This window comes from Pseudophryne corroboree, chromosome 7, assembly GCF_028390025.1.
Source record: "Pseudophryne corroboree isolate aPseCor3 chromosome 7, aPseCor3.hap2, whole genome shotgun sequence".
NCBI classification, from domain to species: Eukaryota; Metazoa; Chordata; class Amphibia; order Anura; family Myobatrachidae; genus Pseudophryne; species Pseudophryne corroboree.
In genome coordinates this window covers 145,228,982-145,254,385 of record NC_086450.1, presented here as the reverse complement: position 1 = coordinate 145,254,385, position 25,404 = coordinate 145,228,982, and the positions used below count along the sequence as shown (strand labels likewise).

Below are 25,404 nucleotides of genomic sequence, written 5' to 3'. Positions count from 1 at the left end.
TTTATCAGCAGTCTTGTGGTCATGGTCTGTATATCTAGAAAAGAAGATGAGGTGAAAGCGATCTCACTATATTTAAAGATTAGTGTGTTATGTGGTATCTATTAATCTCAATGACATCACTAAGAAATACAATTTAAAAGTCTCACGAGAGGTGTTGCCTGTATCTAGGTGGGGTGCCCCAATTACCCTGTACAATCCTCTGAAAAACTCTTCCCTAAAATATTTAGGCCCACTGAAATATCTAGCAGTCAGTAGGAACAACCAGATGGCTCTCGGAAATCTTTTACAGAAATGGAGATATATCAAGCCTAGGAGAGAGATAAAGTGAAAAGGTTGCCCAAATCAACTTCTGTCGTATCTAGCATAGTCTTTGAAATATGCTGATTGGTAGCTTTAAAGAAAAACTTGCAAACTTCACACAGATTTGACCTGGATGTGAACATACAAGCTCCACACAGATAACACCCACAGGAGAACCACACAGGTAGCACAAATAAGAGAGCATACAAACTCCATACATATGGATGAGAACATTCAAAATCCATAGACATAGTGCCTAGATGAGAACACCATACATCACTCTCAAGAGAACATACAAACTCCACACGCACAGTACATGTAGTAGAACATACAAACTCCATACAGATAACACCTGGATAAGAACATTCAAAATCAACACAGATAGCAGCTGGAGAAAAACATGCAAACTCCTCACAGATTAGAATTTGGAGTAGAAAATACAAATTCCACAGAACGGTCACACTAGAACCCGTTGACTGAAGTGTGTTTACTTCTGAGACACCATGTTCCTTAGTGTTGAAGGGGAAACCTGTAGATTTTCAGTAAAATCGGTGGTGTACACAGAAGTGGCACCCGGTGCAGTAAGCATCCCACCTTTTGCGCCAGGTATGTGGCCTTGCGGGAGGCTCCAGTTACTTCCTTCCAGTGGCGTGCCCAGTGTTCCTGGAGGAGATGCTGGGCTGCCCCCAGAGACTCTGGCTGCACTGCTGACTCCTTCAGTGACAGGATCCAGATGCGGTCACTACAGAGGAGCTTGCATTTTGGTGTCACCCATTGGAAAGGTGACACCTGGGTGCTGTTCACTCCCACCTTGTGATGCCTCTGGTTGTATAATAATGGAATGATTGTAGGCTATCTGTACGTTAGTGTGGCTACATGAGGGAGACAGAACTGCTGGCTGTGTAAATATGTCGCTCACTGCTTCTATTAATTTCACAGACATCCACAAGTCATGCTGTGTTCACCCTGCAGTCAGGTGTATGTCAGCTATTCCGTGAGACTCTGAGCAGAAAAGGATTTGTGGAAATACAGACTCCTAAAATTATATCTGGTACGTAATAAGCTAACAATGTATAATCCTCAACGTCAAACAAGTCATATCTGCTCTGAAGTTTATGTTGTGTTGCTGCTTCATTATCTGTGGAAGCCTTTACAATGGTTAGGCTCCATACTAAATAGGTAAAGTAAGGTAGCTTTTAACACTCCCCCTGACTGTATGAATGGGCGTTCATACTCTCTCCCTGTGTTTTTCTTCCTATTTTTAGTCAGTCCAGGCAAGTAGGGTTTTTAGTTTTACGCTATTGATGCAGGGGCTTGCCTTTCTCTGTTGTACTCAGGAACGCACAAGTTAAGCTGCTGGGTCAGATGCCTGTGCACATCTTCTCCTTAGGTTTGCAGGATAGACCAAGTGAAGGAAAAGGGAAAACAAGGTGGGATCAGATCTGATCAACATCCCGATTATGGTGGCCAATCCCGGGATCGGGATCGGCGGGATCCCGGGATTTAGGGCCAAAAACGTCCGGGATTCAATCCCGGGATTGGAAGGTCCAATCCCGGGGATTGAGGGATCAATTGAGGGATCAGTGTTGTGTGCGTCCAGAGGACGCTCAGACACTGCCCGGCTTCCTCCTTCCTGCTCCCCTGGTGCAGCGTGAGGTCACGCTGCACCGTCAGCCGTGCACTGAGGGAGTGCAGGAAGAGATCTCCACCTGCCCGCCCTCGGTACATGGTTAGTAATGTGTGCGGGTGGGGTGGGGCGAGGGGGCGGCCACAGAGTTAAAAGCCAATCCCGGGAATCCCGGGATTGGCCATTTTTCAATCCCGATATCCGGGATTGAAAAAATGGCCCGGGATTGGCTTCCCTAATCATGATACTAAAAGAAATACAAAAAAGATAAGAAATCGGTCTCAGAGAATAATTATCTGGGAGAAACACAGTTTAAAAATAAACCAACTAGTGTATTTGATTTTGTTTAAGTGAAATAACATTTTTCTATAGAAACAGTTAAAAATTGCCAGTCTGAGCAGATAATCTCAGAATTGTAGGTATTAAGATGAAAGAATCAACAGATTGTTTTAAAAACAAGTAATTCCAGGTAAGTAATTACTAAATTGGGCAAATTATCAACTGACAGACTGTCAGCTTTCCACACATTGATATTACAGCGTCCGAAAAGGCATTAGTACCTCAGTCAATTTGATTTGACCATCAACCATGGACATCCTTAAAACCTGGAGTGTTAGGATGCCTTGAGGACTGAGTTTGGGAACCACTACCTATAACCCATTGTCATAGTTGCCATGAAGTAATTACAAGTAGTGCATTATCAGGGAGTATAGTCCATAGTTTTTAATATTAATACTCGCACAGATGTGTTTTGTGAATTGTGTTTACCAATGTCGGCTTTCCCAAATGGGGATTTCTCAAAAGAGACGTTCCTGCTGACATGACATAACAGGCTGGGTGCCTAGCATGAAGTCATTGCTTTTGGAATAAACCCATGATTCGGTGTACATGAAATCTACTGTTGTATGAAAAGTTCACTGTCTTCATAACTCATCTTGTCACGCATTAGGTTCTTTTTATTAGTTTTCATTTCTGTCCTACAGCTTTATAAAATTACTAGATAAACAAGATACCATAAGCTCATACTATCTATTACATAAACTTAACAGCCCTTTGAGAAATGTATGGAAAAGTTCCAGACAAATGATGCTAGAAAGATTCAGGGGAACACTCTAGAAATAGTTTTACGTTTTATTTTTGAAGTGTATCCTTAACATAATCGTCTAACTGTGCGTTTATTTTGCTTTTCCAGCGGCCAGTGAAGGAGGAGCCAATGTGTTTACTGTGTCCTACTTTAAAACCAGCGCCTACCTAGCCCAGTCGCCACAACTCTACAAGCAAATGTGTATTTGTGCCGATTTTGAGAAGGTGTTTTGTATTGGGCCAGGTAAGGGTTAAATATGACCATTTAATTTACCTTTAAAATTATTCAGATTCCAGCAAAAGGATTCATATGAGGAACAGTATTACAGTGGCGTCAGGCAGAATCATACCATGATATACTAGGAGTTACAGTACATGACAAGGGCCCTCATTCCGAGTTGTTCGCTCGCAAGGCGATTATAGCAGAGTTACACACGCTAAGCCGCCGCCTACTGGGAGTGAATCTAAACATCTTAAATGTGCGACCGATGTATTCGCAATATTGCGATCAAAACCGAGTTAGCAGTTTCTGAGTAACTCCAGACTTACTCTGCCTGTGCGATCAATTCAGTGCTTTTCGGTCCCGGCTGACGTCATAAACACACCCAGCGTTCGCCCAAGCACTCCCACCGTTTCTCCAGACACGCCTGCGTTTTTTCCGGAAACGGTAGCGTTTCCTGCCACACGCCCCTAAAACGCCGTACATCCGCCCAGTAACACCCATTTCCTGTCAATCACAATGCGTTCTCCGGAGCGACGAAAAAGCCGTGAGTAAAATTACTTTCTTCTTAGTAAAGTTACTTGACGCATGCGCAGTGCGAACATTACGCATGCGCACTAAGAGAATTCTCACTGCGATGCGATGAAAAATACCGAGCGAACAACTCGGAATGAGGGCCAATATACAGAACATCTATATTGTGTGTAATCCTAAGCGCAGATATTTCTCCAGGCTAAAACAAGTGAGAAACCAAAATGTATGTCTGCATAATTGGCAGATCTTAACAAATATAATGATTCCGTAATTATCCCTGAATGAACCTCTTGTGCCTGAAGGAAAAATATTGGCATTAGCAATAGTAGCACTTTGGAAAGGTGCAACAATAATTTAATAAAATAAACAAATAAGGGGGTATACAGTGATATATATATTTGTGTATGTATATGTGTGTATATATATATATATACACACACACACACACACACACACACACACACACACACATATTCTCTCTTTCAGTAAGTAGTTTTAGAAAACTCATTTGTCCAGTTTTTGTTGAAATTTAAGCAATTCAGTCCAATGAATAATCTGTAATGGTGCGAAGGTAAACTGTAAACTGAGGTTAAAGACATAAGCTTGCGTTAGCAATACCCCAATAATAATGTACATATCAGAGTTCTAAAAAAGAACTAATTATTAGGGAACATGTATTGTGTTTAGAACTTACAGCTGTTCTGCAGCAATGAAAAAAAGGATTGCTTGAGCCATTGACCGATGATTCAGAATTTGAAATTTTTGGTTCATCACGCAGGATTATGGTATGCTATCAAGTAGGTGAAAGGTTGGTTCCTCAGTGTGTGGGTTTTTTTTACGAGTCACTGTTTCCCTGGATGTGTATGCCCAAACTTTTTACATTTTCCTATTAAAAACACTGCCCTTTTAAATTCAGGCTCAAACACACTGGGAAGCGCTGGTTTTGCAAGCCACTGCCTAGAAAATAAACCCCTGTGATGCCAACTGCCAAACATGGAGAAGGAATCATGGTGGTCTGGCCCTCTTTTGCTGAATCCCAAGTGGGCGACTTTCCCAGTGTTGCTGGCACCCTGAAGCAAAAGGACTACCAGAGAATTTTGCTGCACCTTTCAGTACCCTCATCCTACACCAATAGAACAACCTAAAACATACCTCCAGGCTGTGCCAGTACTGTCTTTGGGGAAAAGAACAAGACTTTAGGCTTGAAATCATGGAACGGTCAGCACAGTCTCCAGACTTAAATCCCAGTGAGCTAGGTTGGGATGAACTGGACAGGAGGGTAAAGCAAAGCTGCAAGTGAAATACATATGTGGGAACTTCTGCAACATGTTTAGGAAGAACTCATCAAACAATATTTGATTTCCATTTTAGGAAGAATATCACAAATGTGTTATTTCTGCAAGAGGTGGCTACTCTTATGAGTCGAAAATGTAGATTCAATTTTGTTAAACTAAATGATTCTATGATTGCTCTTTTCTCCACTTGTTTCTGTTCTATACTTTTAGAGTAGATTAAGACATTAAACTGCGTAAATTTCAGTAAAAACTGCAAAAATAGGGGCGTTCTGAAACTGTTGAACCTTGTGTATGTAAATCCCTGTTAAACTAGTTGTTTGTGTCTCTTGCAATTGTGTGTATGGACTGTCCTAACAGAATGAGAATGGTTTCTACAGTATAGTCTGATGCTTTGGCTGTCATTGACACTGCTCATAGTGGGACAAAAGGGTTCATTTAGTTTGCCGGGCTTTGTATATAGCACTGAAACAAAACAGATAAACTTTAATAACATTCATCTGTTGAATGGCTAAAATATGAATACACTTGTCCTACATAATACATCAGGTTGGGATTGAAATGCCGGCGGTCAGAATACCGACTGCGGCATCCCGATGTATAGAATCCCGCCGATGGCCCCCTAAACCACCTTGCTAGCAGCCTAAACCTAACTTCCCCCGCAGCCTAATCCTAACCATCCCCGGTGGTCCCTAAACCAAACCTAACCCCCCCACACACCCCGCAGCTTAACCCTAACCCTCCCCATGGGGGGTGCCTAAACCTAACATCCCCCCTTCCCCACCCAGCCCGCAGCCTAAACTTTACCCTACCCCCGCAGCTTAAAGCGAACACTCGCCCTCCCCCCCCCCCCCCCCCCCTCCCTCGCTGTTTACCTGTGAGACTGGACGGAAGACGTTTGCTCGGGATCCCGTCACCAGGCTTGCGACCCTATTCGGGATGCCAGTCCGAATGGTGACGGCATTCCGGCGTGGGTATTTCGACTGCAGGATCCCAACCGAATCCTAATAAATCATGTCCTAAGCATCTCTATCAGAGTCATGTAATGATGATTACCCTATGAACATCAGCTTTGGAGATCTTCAGGCCTGGTATAAATACAGTAGATTGTCACACTGGAGTACAAAGCATTCAGCAATAGTTGTTATACAGCCACTTTGGAATTGTTTTAACCGTTCTGGTGTCAAACATACTAGAGGGACTTGGCGCCCTCTCATGGACTGTCCTTATTACTGCAAAGGCCCATTTCATCTTTGATATGTGGTTATACCATCTGAATATTTTATAATAATGTTATTTTCATTTACGACTTCTCTTCGCTAACGGCTTCCAAATTATCTTTGTACCTAATGCTCATTAGTGTGAATTTCACTGTGGGGATTTTGTCTCCTGTGGACTGTATGTGTGCAGCTTTTATGTCAGTCACAAGCTAATGGGTTTAAAATGGCAAAAGTCTTGTGATCATACATTGAGTGTGTGCAGCCTCATTTATAACCACCTCAAAAGGAATGTTTAATGCCATGACATAGAAGAGTAAAGGTTGATTTGTTATTAGTACGGGTGCCCCCTTTATAATATTTAATTGCAGATAAATGTAATTTTAAATAAAAAAATGTATCAGGAAAAGCTATCAGATTTTTCCATCAAATGGCATCATTAAATGCAGTTTTTAGCTCTGCTAGTCCCTCCTGCATGAGTGTCTGCTCTTTGTATGGATTGTGGTTTCCAGGTTACTGACCGAATTCTGTCTGTTTTCCAGTATTCCGTGCAGAAGATTCCAACACCCATCGGCACCTGACGGAGTTTGTCGGCCTGGATATTGAGATGGCATTTAACTATCACTATCATGAAGTTGTGGATGTGATTGCAGAAACCCTGGTTCAGATATTTAAGGGATTGCAGGAAAGGTAATAGAAGTCCTAACTTGATCCGCGGTCATTATTCTGCATATATAGAACAGAATTAAGGAGACATAGCAGTAACAGAGCAAATAGTAGTAGTAACATTAGCATCCAGTAAATTGCTATATTCGTATAAAGAATCATACTGCAGATAGAGAAATGCTTTACTGAGACTTTCACTTTATAGTGTAGCTGTATGGGAAAGAGAGGACAGGGGGAGGCAAGGAACCTCGGCGGATCACCCTTATACTGTATGTGTCCTCTTATATTTTTGCTGCTATTGTTTTCCTGCGACCACTGCCGCCTCCCCCCTTATAAACCAACGGGTAGCAGGAGCACAGGCGCCTGCTACACAATCCTCGCCAGCACCCTGGAAGAGCGAGCAGAGGTAGGACTGCTGCCCGCTGCTCAGTTCGGCTGCCCCCACTCCTTCTGTTGTACTGTTCGCATCGCATGCAACACTGTAGGAGGACACAACTGTAGTTGCAACGCAACTAGGACCCGCAAGGAGCCTGTGCTGATTAATCTGGTGTATGACACTTGTATATCTTTGTGCGACTGACTCTCTGAAGCTGTATACGAATTGCTACAATGTAGCAGCTGCAGCTTTTTTCCGTATACAGACTCAGTCACACATAATATACAAGTGTCTTATGTCAAATGAATCAGATCAGTCCCCTGTGTTGCGACTTAAGGTGGGTACACACTGGAAGATATATCTGCCGATCAATTGATCGGCAGATATATCTATGGATGGAACGGGCAGTGTGTTGAGCATACACACTGCCCGATCCGTCGGGGACTGATGTCATGAACTGGGCGGGCGTGTGTACACGCCCGCCCAGTTCAGCTGTCAATCACCGCCGGCCGCCGCAGCATGTGTACGGGACCACCCGTACACACACAGCGACGCGCCAATATTTCTCTTACGTCCTAGAGGATGCTGGGGACTCCAAAAGGACCATGGGGTATAGACGGGATCCGCAGGAGCCTGGGCACACTGAAAAGACTTAAACTGGGTGTGAACTGGCTCCTCCCTCTATGCCCCTCCTCCAGACCTCAGTTAGACTTTGTGCCCAGGACTGACTGGACACTCACTAGGGGAGCTCTCCTGAGTTTCTCTGGAAAAGACTTTTGGTAGGTTTTTTATTTTCAGGGAGACCTGCTGGCTACAGGCTTCCTGCATCGTGGGAGTGAGGGGAGAGAAGCCAGACCTACTTCTTCTTAGTTTAAGGGCTCTGCTTCTAGGCTACTGGACACCATTAGCTCCAGAGGGTTTGATCACTTGGTGCGCCTAGCTGCTTGTTCCCGGAGCCACGCCGTCACCCCCCTCACAGAAGCCAGAAGTCGGGTGAGTATGAGAAGAACAGAAGACTTCAGGACGGCAGAAGACTTCAGTAAACCAGGTACAGCGCAGCGGTAACGCTGCGCTCCATGCTCCCACACACACACACTCCATCGGCACTCACAGGGTGCAGGGCGCTGGGTGGGGGGCACTCTGGACAGCATGTTACTGAGGTTTGTAGGGCCGGCAGATGCTTTTTCGGTGCCTCGGCACCGTTTTCGGGACCCCCGCCGGCATCTTCAAGATTTTAAACTTGGCGGGCTGAAGCGCGCCGGGAGGGGGCGGAGCTTAGCCGCGCGGCTCACAGGCGCCATTTCTCCTCACACGCGGCATGTAGGAGACGCTGGTCCGGGACCTCCACAAGCTCCACTAAAGTAAGGGGGAGCTTATCGGGGGGGGTGGCTCAGTAGGTGGTGCAGATTTAGTGTTATTGAAGCAGCGCTGGTACATATATTCGTTGGGGGGATATATGGGCGCTGGGGTGTGAGCTGACATACTCCCTCTGTGTTTCTCTATACAGGCTTCCTTGTGGGCCTGTCCCCTGGCTGAGGCATTGTGTGTGTGTGTGTCGGTGGGTCGATACTCTGTCGACATGTCTGAGGCTGAATGTTATTCACCGGAGGAGGTTATTGGGGGGGCAGATGTGGGTCAGCCGACACCTGATTTACTTGCACTGTTGAATACAATTAATTCTAATGTGGCTTCTTTGTCAAAGAGGTTAGATAAATCTGAGTCACAGACACAGGTGTGGAATAAATCCATGGAGGATGCTTTGTCGCAGGTACAGACCCCTTCGGGGTCGGTAAAGCGGCTGTTTACTCAAGTGATAGATACTGATACCGACACGGATTCTGAGTCCAATGTCGACTTCACTGAGGCTCCTTTACATCCAAGATTAGTTAAGAGTATTCAGTACATGATTGTGGCTATAAAGGATGTGTTACGCATTTCTGAGGAACCTGCCGTATAGGAAACAAGGATTTGCTTGTTTAAAGAGAAAAAACCTGAGGTGCAGTTTCCCCCCTCTCATGAGATGAATACTTTTTGTGAAAAGGCTTGGGAGTCGCCGGACAAGAGGTGGCAGATTCCCAAGAGGATTTACATGGCGTATCCTTTCCCTTCTATTGATGGGGGAAAATGGGAGGCGTCTCCAAATGTTGATAAAGCTTTATCTCGTTTGTCTAAGAAGGTGGCGCTTCTGTCTCCTGACACGGCAGCTCTCAAGGATCCGGCGGATCGCAAGCTGGAGACGTCTCTGAAGTCCATTTTCACTAATAGGGGTGCATTGCTCAGACCTGCTGTGGCGTCGGTATGGGTGAGTAGTGCTATTGCTAAATGGGCTGAGAATTTAGCTGCTGATATGGATACCCTTGATAAAGATACTGTTCTTTTGACTCTTGGTTATATCAAGGACGCTGCAGATTACCTGAAGGATGCGGCGAGGGATGTTGGTCTCTTGGGGTCAAGAGCCAATGCCATGTCGATTTCGGCCAGGAGGGCGCTGTGGATCCATCAATGGAATGCTGATGCCGATTCCAAGAGAGCTATGGAAGCTTTACCCTTCAAAGGTAATGTCCTGTTTGGGGACGGCTTGGCTGACCTGGTTTCTACCGCGACTGCGGGTAAGTCGTCTTTTCTTCCCTATGTTCCCACACAACACAAAAAGGCACCACATCAGCAGATGCAGTCCTTTCGTCCGAATAAATACAGGCGAGGAAAAGGTTCGTCCTTTCTCGCTTCAAAAGGTAGAGGAAGGGGAAAGAAGTCGCCTGCAGTGTCAGGCGCCCAGGACCAGAAGTCCGCCCCTGCCGCTACCAAGTCCACCGCATGACGCTGGGGCTTCCCTGGGGAAGTCCGTACCGGTGGGGGGCCGTCTGCAGTTCTTCAGTCGGGTCTGGGTTTAATCGGGCCTGGATCCGTGGGTTCTAGAGATTGTATCTCAGGGTTTACAGGCTGGAGTTTCAGGAGACGCCCCCTCACCGGTTTTTCATGTCGGCCCTGCCAGTGTCTCTTCCGGACAGGGAGGTGGTGCTGGCAGCAATACAAAAGTTGTGTCATCAGAGGGTCATTGTTCCCGTTCCCCCGTCTCAACGGGGGGAGGGGTTCTACTCAAGCCTTTTTGTGGTGCCGAAACCGGACGGTTCGGTCAGACCGATTCTGAACCTAAAGTCCCTCAATCCATACTTGAAGGTTTTCAAGTTCAAGATGGAATCTCTTCGAGCGGTGATTGCCAGCCTAGAAGGGGGGGACTTTATGGCGTCAGTCGACATAAAGTATGCCTACTTACACGTCCCGATATATCCTCCGTATCAAGCTTTCCTAAGGTTTGCGGTACAGGATTCTCATTACCAATTTCAGACGTTGCCGTTTGGGCTTTCCACGGCCACAAGGATTTTCACCAAGGTCATGGCAGAAATGATGGTTCTCCTTCGCAGGCAAGGGGTTACAATTATCCCGTACTTGGACGATCTCCTGATAAAGGCGAGGTATAAACCGTCAAGGCGGAACAAGGAGCAGGGCGGCAATGGCGGAGGCCACAAGAATCCTTCGCTGGGCGGAACAACACGTGAGCGCCCTGTCAGCAGTCTTCCTACCGGGAGTGGACAACTGGGAAGCAGATTTCCTCAGCAGACACGATCTCCATCCGGGAGAGTGGGCTCTTCACCAAGAGGTTTTTGCGGAGGTGACGAAGCGTTGGGGAATTCCGTTGATCGACATGATGGCTTCTCGTCTCAACAAGAAGCTACCAAGGTATTGTTCCAGGTCAAGAGACCCCAAAGCCAGTGCGGTGGACGCCCTGGTGTCTCCGTGGGTGTTCAAGTCGGTGTATGTGTTCCCTCCACTTCCTCTCATTCCAAAGGTACTGGGGATTATTCGTCGAGCAAGGGTTCAGGCGATTCTCGTCGTTCCAGATTGGCCAAGAAGGGCCTGGTATCCGGATCTTCAGGAATTACTTGTGAAAAAATCCTTGGCCGCTTCCTCTAAGAGAGGACCTGTTGTTGCAGGGTCTGTGCGCGTTTCCAGACTTACCGCGGCTGCGTTTGACGGCATGGAAGTTGAGCGCCAGATTTTAGCTCGTAAGGGTATTCCCGGGGAGGTCATTCCTACTCTCATTAAGGCTAGGAAGGAGGTTACGGCGAAACATTATCACCGTATTTGGAAGAAGTATGTTTCCTGGTGTGAGACTAAAATGGCTCCTGCAGAAGATTTTCATTTGGGTCGTTTTCTCCACTTTTTGCAGGCAGGTGTAGATGCAGGCCTGAAATTGGGCTCCATCAAAGTGCAGATTTCGGCATTGTCTATTTTCTTTCAAAAGGAATTAGCTGTCCTCCCTGAGGTTCAGACGTTTGTGAAAGGAGTATTGCATATCAATCCTCCGTTTGTGCCTCCTGTGGCTCCATGGGATCTTGACATGGTCTTACAGTTTCTCATGTCTCCCTGGTTTGAACCTTTGCGTAAGGTTGAGTTGAAGTTTCTCACCTGGAAGGTAGTCATGTTGTTGGCACTGGCGTCTGCCAGGCGAGTGTCTGAGTTGGCAGCCTTATCTCATAAGACCCGTACTTGATTTTTCATTCAGATAGGGCGGAATTGAGGACTCGTCAACAATTTTTACCGAAGGTTGTGTCTTCGTTTCACATTATCCAACCTATTGTGGTGTCGGTGGCTACGGATGCTGTGACGGTTCCAAAGTCTGTGGATGTGGTGAGAGCTTTGAAGATCTACGTCGCCAGAACGGCTGTTGCCAGGAAAACTGAGGCGCTGTTTGTCCTGTATGCTTCTAACAAGATTGGTCATCCTGCTTCGAAACAGACTATTGCACGCTGGATTTGTAGTACGATTCAGCAGGCTCATTCTTCGGCAGGGCTACCGGTGCCGAAGTCAGTGAAAGCCCATTCTACCAGGAAAGTGGGCTCGTCTTGGGCGGCTGCCCGAGGCGTCTCGGCTTTACAGCTTTGCCGAGCGGCCACCTGGTCGGGTTCAAACACTTTTGCTAAGTTCTACAAGTTTGATACCCTGGCTGATGAGGACCTTGCGTTTGCTCAGTCGGTGCTGCAGAGTCGTCCGCACTCTCCCGCCCGGTCTGGAGCTTTGGTATAAACCCCATGGTCCTTTTGGAGTCCCCAGCATCCTCTAGGACGTAAGAGAAAATAGGATTTTGGTACTTACCTGTAAATCCTTTTCTCCTAGTCCGTAGGGGATGCTGATGTTGATTAACGTGGTTTAGACACGGGTTGTGTATTTCTGGTTTTCAGCTTGTTGCTGTTGTTATTTCATACTGTTATCTGGTTTACTGTTACTCCGGTTGTACGGTATGTTTGTGGTGTGGGCTGGTATATTTGTAGCCCTTAGTTTACACAAAAATCCTTTCCTCGAAATGTCCGTCTCTCCTGGGCACAGTTCTTATAACTGAGGTCTGGAGGAGGGGCATAGAGGGAGGAGCCAGTTCACACCCAGTTTGTCTTTTCAGTGTGCCCAGGCTCCTGCGGATCCCGTCTATACCCCATGGTCCTTTTGGAGTCCCCAGCATCCTCTACGGACTAGGAGAAAAGGATTTACTGGTAAGTACCAAAATCCTATTATCGGTAGATATATTGGCCGTCGGCTGTGCTGCGGGGCAGACGCGATACGTCTGTGAACGACGGAGTTCACAGACGTATCGGCCGTACACACTGGCCGACGGACCCGCGATATATCGGCCGTTTAAGAGGACGGCCGATATATCGTCCAGTGTGTACGGGCCTTAAGACGCATTTTCGGGGAAAATAAAAAAAGCCTGACGTTAGAGTTGTATAGGACCAGGTGGCTCACTCATGCAAGACATCTTTCGCTGCATGGCGTATTGACGCTAGATGTATGAGGACACACTTGTAGCCTACTAATGCTAGACAACTTAATTTTTACATTGCAATTTTGATTTGAGCTAGGACACGCCTCTTTCGTATGTAAATCTCTCTGCACATTTTACATCTGCCCCACCTCGAGTGTAACATGGTTTTACCCAGGTACAAAGTTACTTGCTCTTTTTTGCTTTACTCCCAACTTAGAATCTTCTCAGTTATGTAAGTTTACCAAGGATTTGCCATAATACTTCCCCCACCCCCCCACCCCCCTAAAATGTAGATAGCGATACAGGATCTGTGCTGATTAAAAACATCTAAGGCAAAGGTTCTGAAACTCAGTACTCATTGCGCCCTCACATCCCAGGTTTTAAGGGTAACTATGATTGGGCTCAGGTGACCTCAGTCCATTTGATTTAACCATCTGTGCTCAACCATCGATATCCTTAAAACCTGGACTGTTAGGGTGTCTGAGGTAGGGGGTTGGGTTAGGGATACCGCAAAGGGCAGTGGGAATGAGCAAAGTAATATTGGTAGATGTTGGAGGTCTCTGAAAATCCCAACTGTGTAGACAGGCCGTCTACTAATAGTTCACTGCGTATCTGCTACGTCATGCTTTTTGGGTACCGTAACGTGATTGTCTGGGGTGCTCCCATAGGTTATAGACATAGATCAATATGTTCATTTATTGGTAAGCTGCTCAATCAGATTGTGATGTCACTCAGGTGCTAAAAGGGAGGGGTAATTCTGGGTAAGAGAAAAACGTATAGCTATCCCTACTGCACACTGGGTGAGAAATAACACTACATAATAATCAGATATTACAGAGATCTTAGTTGCGTATATCTGCAGATATAGGGTTTAGCCCCCAGGCTGAACGGCAAGGCGTCTCTGTCACTGGGGGTCCCTAATACTAGGTGTGGGTCCAGGGTGAGGGACCCCATCATGTCGGCACAGGTCAGCTACCCCAGGGCAGCACACAGGTGAAAATTAGTTAGGGTTAATAAGAAGCACGTAAGTGCTATGTAAGTGAGGTGTGATTTAAAATAATACAAAAATATATACAATGTGACAGGGAAAAACATAAGGGTTAATAAAGTGTTAGGGTGTGCCAACCTGAAGCAGCCTAGCCATACCGACACAGGGATAATCGCAGTTCTTAAAGTTCAAGTTTTCCAGTTATCAGAATACTGGACTTTAATACAAGGATTGAAGTTCACATGTGTTTAAACTCCATTCTATCACATAACATTCTGTAAAGTTTAAACATTAAAACGTCGCCCTCTAGTGAGCTAAGCCTATCATGCGAGTTAAGACTACACAACTTATAGAGATGGAAGGCAGTAATGTTCGTAGTCCGCAGCATCAACCCGTGGTCTTGTATCAAAGCAGGATGTTGCCACATTATTAATATCAATATCCTGATTCTGAAGGACTGTTCAAACTGTCAGTCAAGGGAAGCCCAGCTCCACTGTGCGTGGCATGTATGGAAGTACTCATACAAACCTGCAGTCGCCAACAGGTTAATACATTGTAAAATGACACTGACATTTGTTGTTAAATGATATTTTGACCATTCCTGACCTTTAATAAATAAGCACTAATCTATGGTTAATGTCTATGTGGCTTTTTGTGCAACAGATGGGTCTGGCTTATTACTCTTTGGGTTTTATACTCTCCAATAACTATAATTGTTTTGTAGATATCAGACAGAAATACAGACAGTGTCCAGACAGTTTCCTTGTGAGCCGTTCAAATTCCTGGAACCCACCCTACACCTGGAGTACCGTGAGGGGGTTGCTATGCTGCGGGAGGCTGGTGTGGAAATGGGTGATGAAGAAGACCTCAGGTGACTACTTATAATTGCTAATCACATTTGTTTTCTTGAAACAGAGGCCCTCATTCCGAGTTGTTCGCTCGGAGTTTTTCATCGCATCGCAGTGAGAATTCTCTTAGTGCGCATGCGCAATGTTCGCACTGCGACTGCGCCAAGTAACTTTACTATGAAGAAAGTAAGTTTACTCACGGCATTTTCATCGCTCCGACGTTCGCATTGTGATTGACAGGAAATGGGTGTTACTGGGCGGATGCACGGCGTTTTAGGGGCGTGTGGCTGGAAACGCTACCGTTTCCGGAAAAAACGCAGGAGTGGCCGGAGAAACGGTGGGAGTGCCTGGGCGAACGCTGGGTGTGTTTATGACGTCAGCCAGGAACGAAAAGCACTGAACTGATCGCACAGGCAGAGTAAGTCTGAAGCTACTCAGAAACTGCTAACTCGTTTGTAATCGCAATATTGCGCGTATGTCGGTCGCAATTTTAAGAAGCTAAGATTCACTCCCAGTAGGCGGCGGCTTAGCGTGTGTAACTCTGCTACATTCGCCTTGCGTGCGAACAACTCGGAATGAGGGCCAGAAACCATTAGAGTGTGTTTTGTTTCTACTCCTGTCAGTGCTGTGGGGTTGTGTTATTATTTTGGGGAAAAAAAACTTGTCCTTTAATAAAATCACATTTGGTCCTACCGTTCCTTCCAATCAGAGATTTTCTGCTCTAACACTGCCACACTGAGACATTGGCACTGTTCAGATAAAGCCAGAGAGCTAAGGTTGTCTTAATCTAAAGGAGAATAGTGACTACTATTCATTCACTCCCTGTGCTAGACCCCACTAGCATAAAGGTTGTATAGTGACTTGTAATAACATTTGTTTTTCAGCACTCCTAATGAGAAACTCCTTGGACGGCTGGTCAAAGAAAAGGTAACTTTAAATGAATTTGCAGTTATCTTATTTGTATATGGTTGCTCAAAAATGCAGTGGTGGCACCGGGATTAGTGACACCCAGTGCAGCTAATAGAACACGCACACCGCCCCCTGTAGGAAACCCCTGTTTGCGTCACTATAGAGACGTGACCTTACAGGAAGTCCCCCCTTCCCATTACATCACTCTGGGGGCGTGCATAGCAACTCTGGTGATGCTGGGCTGCGCTGCCGGCTACTTCTCAGTGACAGGAACCGGGTGCTGCAGGATAATGTCACACTGCAGCGCCCGGCTCCTGTCACTGGGGAAGAGCCGGCATTTTGGTGTCACCCCCTGGATGGCCGACACCTGGGTGCGGCCTGCACCTCCCTTGTAATCCTGCTGGTAAAATGTATTTGTGTCCTCATGTCTTTTTATTTTATTTTCTCTGACGTCCTAGTGGATGCTGGGAACTCCGTAAGGACCATGGGGAATAGCGGCTCCGCAGGAGACTGGGCACATCTAAAGAAAGCTTTAGGACTATCTGGTGTGCACTGGCTCCTCCCCCTATGACCCTCCTCCAAGCCTCAGTTAGATTTTTGTGCCCGACCGAGCAGGGTGCAATCTAGGGGGCTCTCCTGAGCTTCTTAGATAAGTTAGTTTTAGGTTTTTTATTTTCAGTGAGACCTGCTGGCAACAGGCTCACTGCATCGAGGGACTAAGGGGAGAAGAAGCGAACCTGCCTGCTTGCAGCCAGCTTGGGCTTCTTAGGCTACTGGACACCATTAGCTCCAGAGGGATCGAACACAGGCCCAGCCTCGGAGTCCGGTCCCAGAGCCGCGCCACCGGCCCCCTTACAGAGCCAGAAGCAAGAAGAGGTCCGGAAAATCGGCGGCAGAAGACATCAGTCTTCATCAAGGTAGCGCACAGCACTGCAGCTGTGCGCCATTGCTCCTCATGCACACCTCACACTGCGGTCACTGATGGGTGCAGGGCGCTGGGGGGGGGCGCCCTGAGCAGCAATATTAACACCTTGGCTGGCAAAAATACATCACATATAACCCCCAGGGCTATATGGATGTACATTAACCCCTGCCAGAATCCATAAAAATGCGGGAGAAAAGTCTGCGAAAAAGGGGCGGAGCTATCTCCTTCAGCACACTGGCGCCATTTTTCCCTCACAGCTCCGTTGGAGGGAAGCTCCCTGGCTCTCCCCTGCAGTTAATACACTACAGAAAGGGTTAAAAAGAGAGGGGGGGGCACAATTTAGGCGCAGTATACAATATATATGCAGCTATAAGGGAAAACACTTTTTTATAGGTGCTATCCCTGTGATATATAGCGCCCTGGTGTGTGCTGGCATACTCTCCCTCTGTCTCCCCAAAGGGCTTTGTGGGGTCCTGTCCTCTATCAGAGCATTCCCTGTGTGTGTGCTGTGTGTCGGTACGGCTGTGTCGACAGGTATGTGGAGGATAATGAGGTGGAGGCGGAGCGAATGCCTGTAAATATGTTGTCACCCCCTGCGGGGTCGACACCGGTGTGGTTAAACTTATGGAAGGATTACGTGAAAGTGTCAACTCCTTACACAAAAGGTCGACGACACGGAACAGCCGGCTACTCAGCTTGTGCCTGTTCCAGCGTCTCAAATGTCATGGGGGGCTCTAAAATCGCCCGCTACCTCAGATAACAGACACAGATGTCGACACGGATACTGACTCCAGTGTCGACATCGATGAGACTGGTGTACCCTCCAAATAGGTCCACCCGTTACAGGATTGAGGCAATGAAAAATGTATTACACATTTATGATTATACCCCAGGTACCACATAAAAGGGTATTGTGTTTGGTGAGAGAAAACTATTAGTAGTTTTTCCTGCATCTGAGAAATTAAATGAGGTGTGTGAGGAAGAGTGGTCTTCCCCCGGTAAGAAATTGATAATTTCTACAATGGTTATTGGCAGCGTACCCTTTCCCGCCAGAGGATAGGTCACGCGGGGAAACACCCCATAGGGTAGATACAGCGCTTACACGCTTATCAGAAAAGGTGGCACTACCGTCTCCGGCCGCCCTGAAGGAACCTGCTGATAGAAAGCAGGAGGTTACCCTATAAGATATGGTCACACACTAGGGCATTATATTGCGACCAGCCGTTGCTTCGGCATGGATGTGCAGTGCTCCCGCTGCGTGGTCAGATTCCCTGTCGGAAAATAACTATGGATAGGGACAATATTTTGCTGAAAATAGAGCATATAAAAGACGTGGTCTTATACATGCGTGATGCACAGAGGGATATTTGCCGGCTGGCATCAAAAATAAGCGCTAGGTCCATTGCCGCCAGACGGGGGTTATGGACTTGGCAATGGTCAGGCGATGCCGACTCGAATCGGCACATGGAAGTTGCCCTATAAGGGGGTAAAACTGTTAGGGGATAGTTTTTTCAGACCTCGTTTCCACAGCTACTGCTGGGAAATTGATTTTGCCACAGGCTACCCCACAACAAAAGAAAGCACCGTATCATCAAGTACAGTCCTTTCGGCCCCAGAAAAGCAAGAGGGCTAGAGGCTCATCCTTTCTGCCGAGAGGCAAAGGTAGAGGAAAAAGCTGCAACACACAGCTAGTTCCCAAGAGCAGAAGTCCTCCCTGCGTCCGGTAGGTCCACAGCATGGTGCTGGGGCTGCTCAGGCGGACCCGGGTACGGTGGGGGCCCGTCTCAGATATTTCAGCGGACAGTGGGCTCTCTCACATGGATCCCTGGGTCCTTCAAGTAGTATCTCAGGGGTACAGGCTGGAGTTCGAGACGTTCTTCCCCCCGCCGTTTCCTAAAATCTGCCTTACCGGCACCTCCCTCTGCCAGGGAGACGGTGTTGGTGGATATTCAACACTATAATCACAACAAGTGATTGTCAAGGTGCCCCTCCTTCAGCAAGGAAGGGGTTACTATTCCACAGTGGTTGCGGTACCGCAACGGTTCGGTGAGACCCATCTTGAAATTAAAATACTTGAACTTTTATATCAGAAGATTCAAGTTCAAGATGGAATCGCTCAGGGCGGTTATTACGAGCCTGGACGAGGGGGATTACAGGGTCTCCCTGGACATCAAGGATGCGTACCTGCATGTCCCCATTTACCCCCCTCACCAGGAGTACCTCAGATATGTAGTACAGGACTGTCACTATCAGTTCCAGACGCGGCCGTTGGAGTTGTCCACGGCACCGAAGGTCTTTACCTAGGTAATGGCCGAAGTGATGATACTCCTTCGCAAGAAGGAAGTTTTTATTATCCCGTACTTGGACGATCTCCTGATAAAGGCGAGGTCCAAAGAACAGTTGGTAGTGGGGGTAGCACTCTCTCGGGAAGTGCTACAACAGCACGACTGGATTCTCAATATTCCAAAGTCACAGCTGGTCCCGACGACACGTCTTCTGTTCCTGGGAATGTTTCTGAACGCAGACCAGAAAAGAGTGTTTCTTCCAGTGGAAAAAGCCGAGGAGTTGTCATCTCTAGTCAGAGACATCCTAAAACCAGGACAGGTGTCGGTACATCAATGCACACGAGTCCTGGGAAAAATGGTAGCTTCGTACGAAGCATAATTCCATTCGGAAGACTCCACGCAAGGACGTTCCAGTGGGACCTGTGGGACTAATGGTCCGGGTCCCATCTACAGATACAACAGCGGATAACCCTGTCAGCAAGAAACAGGGTGTCGCTGCTGTGGTGGCTGCAGAGGGCTCATCTACTAGAGGGCCGCAGATTCGGAATACAGGACTGGGTCCTGGTGACCACGGATGCCAGCCTTCGGGGCTGGGGTGCAGTCACACAGGGAAGAAAATTCCAAGGAGATTTCGCTTCACATAAATATTCTGCAGCTAAGGGCCATTTACAATGCCCTAAGCCAAGCAAGGCCCCTGCTTCAGAACCAGCCGGTACTGATCCAATCAGACGACATCACGGCGGTCGCCCATGTAAACAGACAGGGCGGGACAAGAAGCAGGATGGCGATGGCAGAAGCCACAAGGATTCTCCGATGGGCGACCTACACCCAGGAGAATGGGGACTTCATCCAGAAGTTTTCCAAATGCGGGTAAACCGTTGGGAATGACCACGGGTGGACATGATGGCGTCCCGCCTCAACAAGAAGTTGAAAAGATATTGCGCCAGGTCAAGGGACCCTCAGGCGATCGCTGGGGACGCTCTAGTGACACCGTGGGTGTACCAGTCGGTTTATGTGTCTCCTCCTCTACCTCTCATACCCAAGGTACTGAGAATAATAAGAAGGCGAGGAGTGAAAACCATACTCGGGGTTCCGGATTGGCCATGAAGAGCTTGGTACCCGGAACTTCAAGAGATGCTGGCAGAGGACCCTTGGCCTCTGCCGCTCAGACAAGACCTGCTGCAGCAGGGACCCTGTCTGTTCCAAGACTTACCGCGGCTGCGTTTGACGGCATGGCGGTAGAACACCGGATCCTAAAGGAAAAGGGTATTCCGAAGGAAGTCATCCCTACCCTGATCATAGCCAGGAAGGATGTCACCGCAAGACATTATCGCCGCGTTTGGCGAAAATTTGTTGCTTGGTGGGAGGCCATGAAGGCCCCGACGGAGGAATTTTAACTATGTCGATTCCTGCACTTCCTGCAAGCAGGGGTGACGTTTGGGCCTCAAATTGGGGTCCATCAAGGTCCAAATTTCGGCTCTGTCGATTTTCTTCCAGAAAGAACTGGCTTCACTGCCTGAAGTTCAGACTTTGGTTAAAGGAGTACTACATATTCAGCCTCCTTTTGTGCCTCCTGTGGCACTTTTTGGATCTCAACGTGGTGTTGGATTTCCTAAAGTCGCATTGGTTGAGCCACTTAAAACCATGGAGCTAAAGTATCTCGCGTGGAAAGTGGTCATGCTGTTGGCCTTGGCCAGGCGTGTGTCAGAATTGGCGGCTTTGTCATGTAAAAGGCCTTATCTGATTTTCTATATGGATAGGGCAGAGTTGAGGACTCGTCCTCAGTTTCTCCCGAAGGTGGTCTCAGGTTTTCACTTGAACCAACCTATTGTGGTGCCTGCGGCTACTGGGGACTTGGAGGATTCCAAGTTGCTGGACGTAGTTAGGGCCCTGAAAATTTTATTTTTCCAGGACGGCTGGAGTCAGGAAAACTGACTCGCTGTTTATCCTGATGGCACCCAACAAGCTGGGTGCTCCTGCTTCTAAGCAGTCTATTGCGCGCTGGATTTGTAGCACTATTCAGCTGGCGCATTCTGCGGTAGGATTACCGCAGCCTAAATAAATAAAAGCCCATTACACAAGGACGGTGGGCTCATCTTGGGCGGCTGCCCGAGGGGTCTCGGCTTTACAACTTTGCCGAGCAGCTACTTGGTCAGGGGCAAACACGTTTGCAAAATTCTATGAATTTGATACCCTGGCTGAGGAGGACCTGGAGTTCTATCATTCGGTGCTGCAGAGTCATCCGCACTCTCCCGCCCGTTTGGGAGCTTTGGTATAATCCCCATGGTCCTTACGGAGTTCCCAGCATCCACTAGGACGTCAGAGAAAATAAGAATTTACTTACCGATAATTCTATTTCTCGTAGTCCGTAGTGGATGCTGGGCGCCCATCCCAAGTGCGGATTGTCTGCAATACTTGTACATAGTTATTGTTAACTAATCGGGTTCTTGTTGTGAGCCATCTATTCAGAGGCTCCTCTGTTATCATGCTGTTAACTGGGTTTCATATCACAAGTTGTACGGTGTGATTGGTGTGGCTGGTATGAGTCTTACCCGGGATTCAAAATCCTTCCTTATTGTGTACGCTCATCCGGGCACAGTATCCTAACTGAGGCTTGGAGGAGGGTCATAGGGGGAGGAGCCAGTGCACACCAGATAGTCCTAAAGCTTTCTTTAGATATGCCCAGTCTCCTGCGGAGCCGCTATTCCCCATGGTCCTTACGGAGTTCCCAGCATCCACTACGGACTACGAGAAATAGAATTATCGGTAAGTAAATTCTTATTTTTTTTTTATTTTTTTTATTGTGTAAATTTTTGTTGATTTTTGTAAAAGCAAACGTACACAAGTACAATATGTACACAAACAGGTAACACAGAAAAAATAAACATGTAACAACAAGGAGTATCTGGTCATCGTGCTTACAGTGCAGCGTATACAATATCATAAATGTGGTGCCAAGATAGGAATATGTAACACCAATTACCAATGAATATATGTTGATTCAACAGAATGCATCTAAGCTCAGAATAGAAATGGTGCATAACATAGAGAATAAGGTTAATTATGACATTAGGAGTAAAATGTGAAGTGTGCCCAACCACTGGGCTCCCATATCAAACCTCTCTCATCTCTCTTCCTACATCAACGAGCCCCCCCCCCCCCCCCCCCAAAAGCTGATGTATTCCATCTGTCCCATTTAACATAATATTTAGACAGTGCACCTCTAGATCTAAACATCAGTCTCTCGTGTCCAGAGACATCATTGACTAGAGCTCTCCATTGAGAGATGTTGGGTGCTTCAGGTGAAAACCATTTCCTCGCTATCAATACCTTTGCCATAGTGGTTAAACATAAGACATATCTGTATAAGACCAGTGAGTGCGTCTCTTCAATATCCAACCCAAATAAGCATATCTTAGGGCCCATTATAGGCAAGGATGGCTTCCTTGGGTGGTAATATCACCCCAAACTGCAATCCAAAAGGGAAGTACCTTTGAACAGTACCATAATAAATGCCGAAAATCAGCTCCTTCCACCCCACATTTTGGACAACAAGTATCAGAACGGAGGTTTGCCTTATAAAGCATTACTGGAGTACGATGTACTCTATGCAGTATGTAAAAATAAATCTGCTGGTATCTAACACAGGGGGTAGTGTACTTAATGGAGCCAGCATTTGCACCCATTGCTCATCAGAAAGTTCACCTAAGTTCTGCTCCCACTTCGTTTTCAAGGGGTCAAATAGATGTACATTGACACGTTCATTTAGTGTAGCATATACAGTAGATATTTGCCCTTTCAAGGCCAAATTGGTAAGCGTTTTTTTTATCTGAGATATTGAAATGGCTTTAGCCACTTTACGAAACTGTGCTTGCACCGCATGGCCTCTCACCTTGGGGTGTGTAGACTGGAAGAGGGTCTAGCGATTCAAAATGGCATAGTCAGCACTTGCACGTTCCCATTTCCACACACTAAAGCTTCTAAAATTGAAAAGTGGTGGAGTTGCCGATAGCAACCAATCAGGTTCTAGCTAACCTTTCTTTATTGCATCTTAGGAAATGATAGAACCGGTTTGGGTGCCATGGGCAATACCACCACTTGTCTGTTTTGGAAACTTTAGTAAATCTGTCCTAAAGATGTGTATCTGTGCTGTTTTAGAGGAGATGGGACAGGGGTATACTGTGACGAGGGGAGTTGGAGGCTAGGTTTAGGAGGGTTTACTCCTTCCTTTAAATATCCTGATTGCTCTATTACACATTATAGGGTTAATTCAATTCAAGTCGGATCCATTCCGACATGAATTTGTCGGAATGGTTCCGACAGGACCTATTCAATGACCATTTCAATCCGACTTTAAAAAAAAGTTGGATTGAGATGAAGGTGCTGAGGGGGAGAGCAGCGGAGGATGGGGCACCGCTGCCAGACCTCACAGCAGCGTCCACCCGGCTCTGGCAAGCGGGACCTCGCTTGCTGGAGCAGGGAGGACGCTGCCGTGAGCGGTGGTGGTGCCCCATCCTCCGGCTACGCTGCTGGAGCCGCTGCTCTCCCCACCCTCATCTCCGTCCGACTTTTTTTTAAAAGTCGGATTGAGATGGTCGGAAATGGGGCCAAAACCTGTCTGATTTGGCCCCGTTTTCCGACAGAAGCACGTGGATCGGTAGTTATTCCGCCGATCCACGTGCTTTCCGACAAGTCGAATTCCCCGACTTGTCGGATAAAAAAAGCCGGGGATTGAATAGGTCGGAGCCCCTTCTGACCTGAAAAAGTCGAAAACTACTGTCTTTCCGACAAGACGGCAGTTTCAACAGCAATTGAATATACCCCTATAGATCCTGAAATTGTATTTTTTGCAAATGATTCAGTGGCACCTGTAGAGTAAGTGACGGTTCTTGTACTGTAGAATAGTGGGCATGCTGCAAGTACTGTATTTACATTTGTGGTAGGAACTGACTGGCACATTTTACTGATACTGTGTTATATCCTATTCATCTTTTAGTATGATACAGATTTTTACATCCTTGATAAATACCCCTTGGCTGTGAGACCCTTCTACACAATGCCGGACCCCCAGGATCCAGTGAGTATTGTGTGCTACATAAATATTACTGAATGCTGACAATAAACATGTATGTAACTGTAAGCTACTCCTGGAGAACACGGCGAGCACGCGTTACTTCCAGTTGTGTCCTGAACCCTATTTAAAACTCAAGTTCTCCAGCCGCAAACTGTAGTCCCTTACAGGATAAAGCATAAAAGACTTGTTTGTGAAGAAGCTAAAAATTATAATAAAACCCCCCCTAAACATTATTTATTAATCCAGTTGAGAAAAACGTGTTTATTGTGCTGAGAATAGTGTTAAGGGGGGTACACACGGAGAGATCCGTGTTTAAAATCTAAGCAATCTGACTAGATTGCTTAGATTTTAAGCATGGATCTGCCGTGTGTATGTCCCCCAGCAATAGCCGTGCATCGCTATCGCCGGTGCTAGATTGAGCCTGTGCTGAGCGGGGGGAGAGATGTGTGCTGAGCGGTCTGTGTTAAGATTGCTTTGTGTTAAGATCGCTCAGCACACATCTCCCCCGTCAGTACCCCCCTTTAGAGCATACATCTTATACTGATAAGTGACACTACTAACTAATCAGCTATTCATTATATTGTAAAAGATAAAATCCGTCCACAGTGGTGGACCTAATGTTAATGTGTATTACTACCTGGTTTCATAATAATTTACCTTGTTTACGGCAAATCAATTGAATGGGAATTCAGAAATGACTCCTGACTTCAGAAGATATCTCCCAGACTCAATTTGGGCCTCGGATAACTTCATGTGTTAGCACCGCAGCTATATTATACTACAGTGCGGTTGTGCATTCAGATGTCTTTATTTTAATTTCCGTTTCAGCAACTGTAGGAAATAAACATGTCTGTCAGGTTTCTAAACTGCTAAATAACTGATCTCAGGTTGTTTGTATTTCAGTGCATTTTGTTTGATACATTTAGTCACCTCTCTGCCACCCTGGTTTTTTGAATCCAAGATTTCTCACGTGCTGCCCCTTACACTGGAATAAGCTCCCTCATTCTCTTAGACTCTCCCTCTCCCTGCATAGCTTCAAACGGGAGCGAAAAGTCCACCTGTTCAGCAAAGCGTTCTCTTCCACCACATGACCATGTCACCATGTAGCTTACCCCACCCTCCTTTCAGCCGTCTCTACCTCAGTTACTTCCTGCCCTCAGGTCCCTCTACACTAGCTCACTCCTCATGTTACCACTTTTGTCTCCCCCTCCATTGTAAGCTCCTAGGAGCAGGGACCTCCTCCTT

The 25,404-nt window shown here is 46.8% G+C and overlaps 1 protein-coding gene across 1 annotated transcript in view; it reads left to right on the top strand.

The window, feature by feature from the left end:
* DARS1 (aspartyl-tRNA synthetase 1) overlaps positions 1-25,404 on the top strand; it is a 311,292-nt gene that overhangs the window by 265,221 nt on the left and 20,667 nt on the right. Inside the window, exons 10-15 of the mRNA XM_063933716.1 lie at positions 1,240-1,351; positions 3,120-3,254; positions 6,816-6,963; positions 14,843-14,989; positions 15,851-15,893; positions 24,082-24,162. Coding sequence (XP_063789786.1) covers positions 1,240-1,351; positions 3,120-3,254; positions 6,816-6,963; positions 14,843-14,989; positions 15,851-15,893; positions 24,082-24,162 — 666 coding nt within the window. The remainder of the gene's footprint in view (positions 1-1,239; positions 1,352-3,119; positions 3,255-6,815; positions 6,964-14,842; positions 14,990-15,850; positions 15,894-24,081; positions 24,163-25,404) is intronic.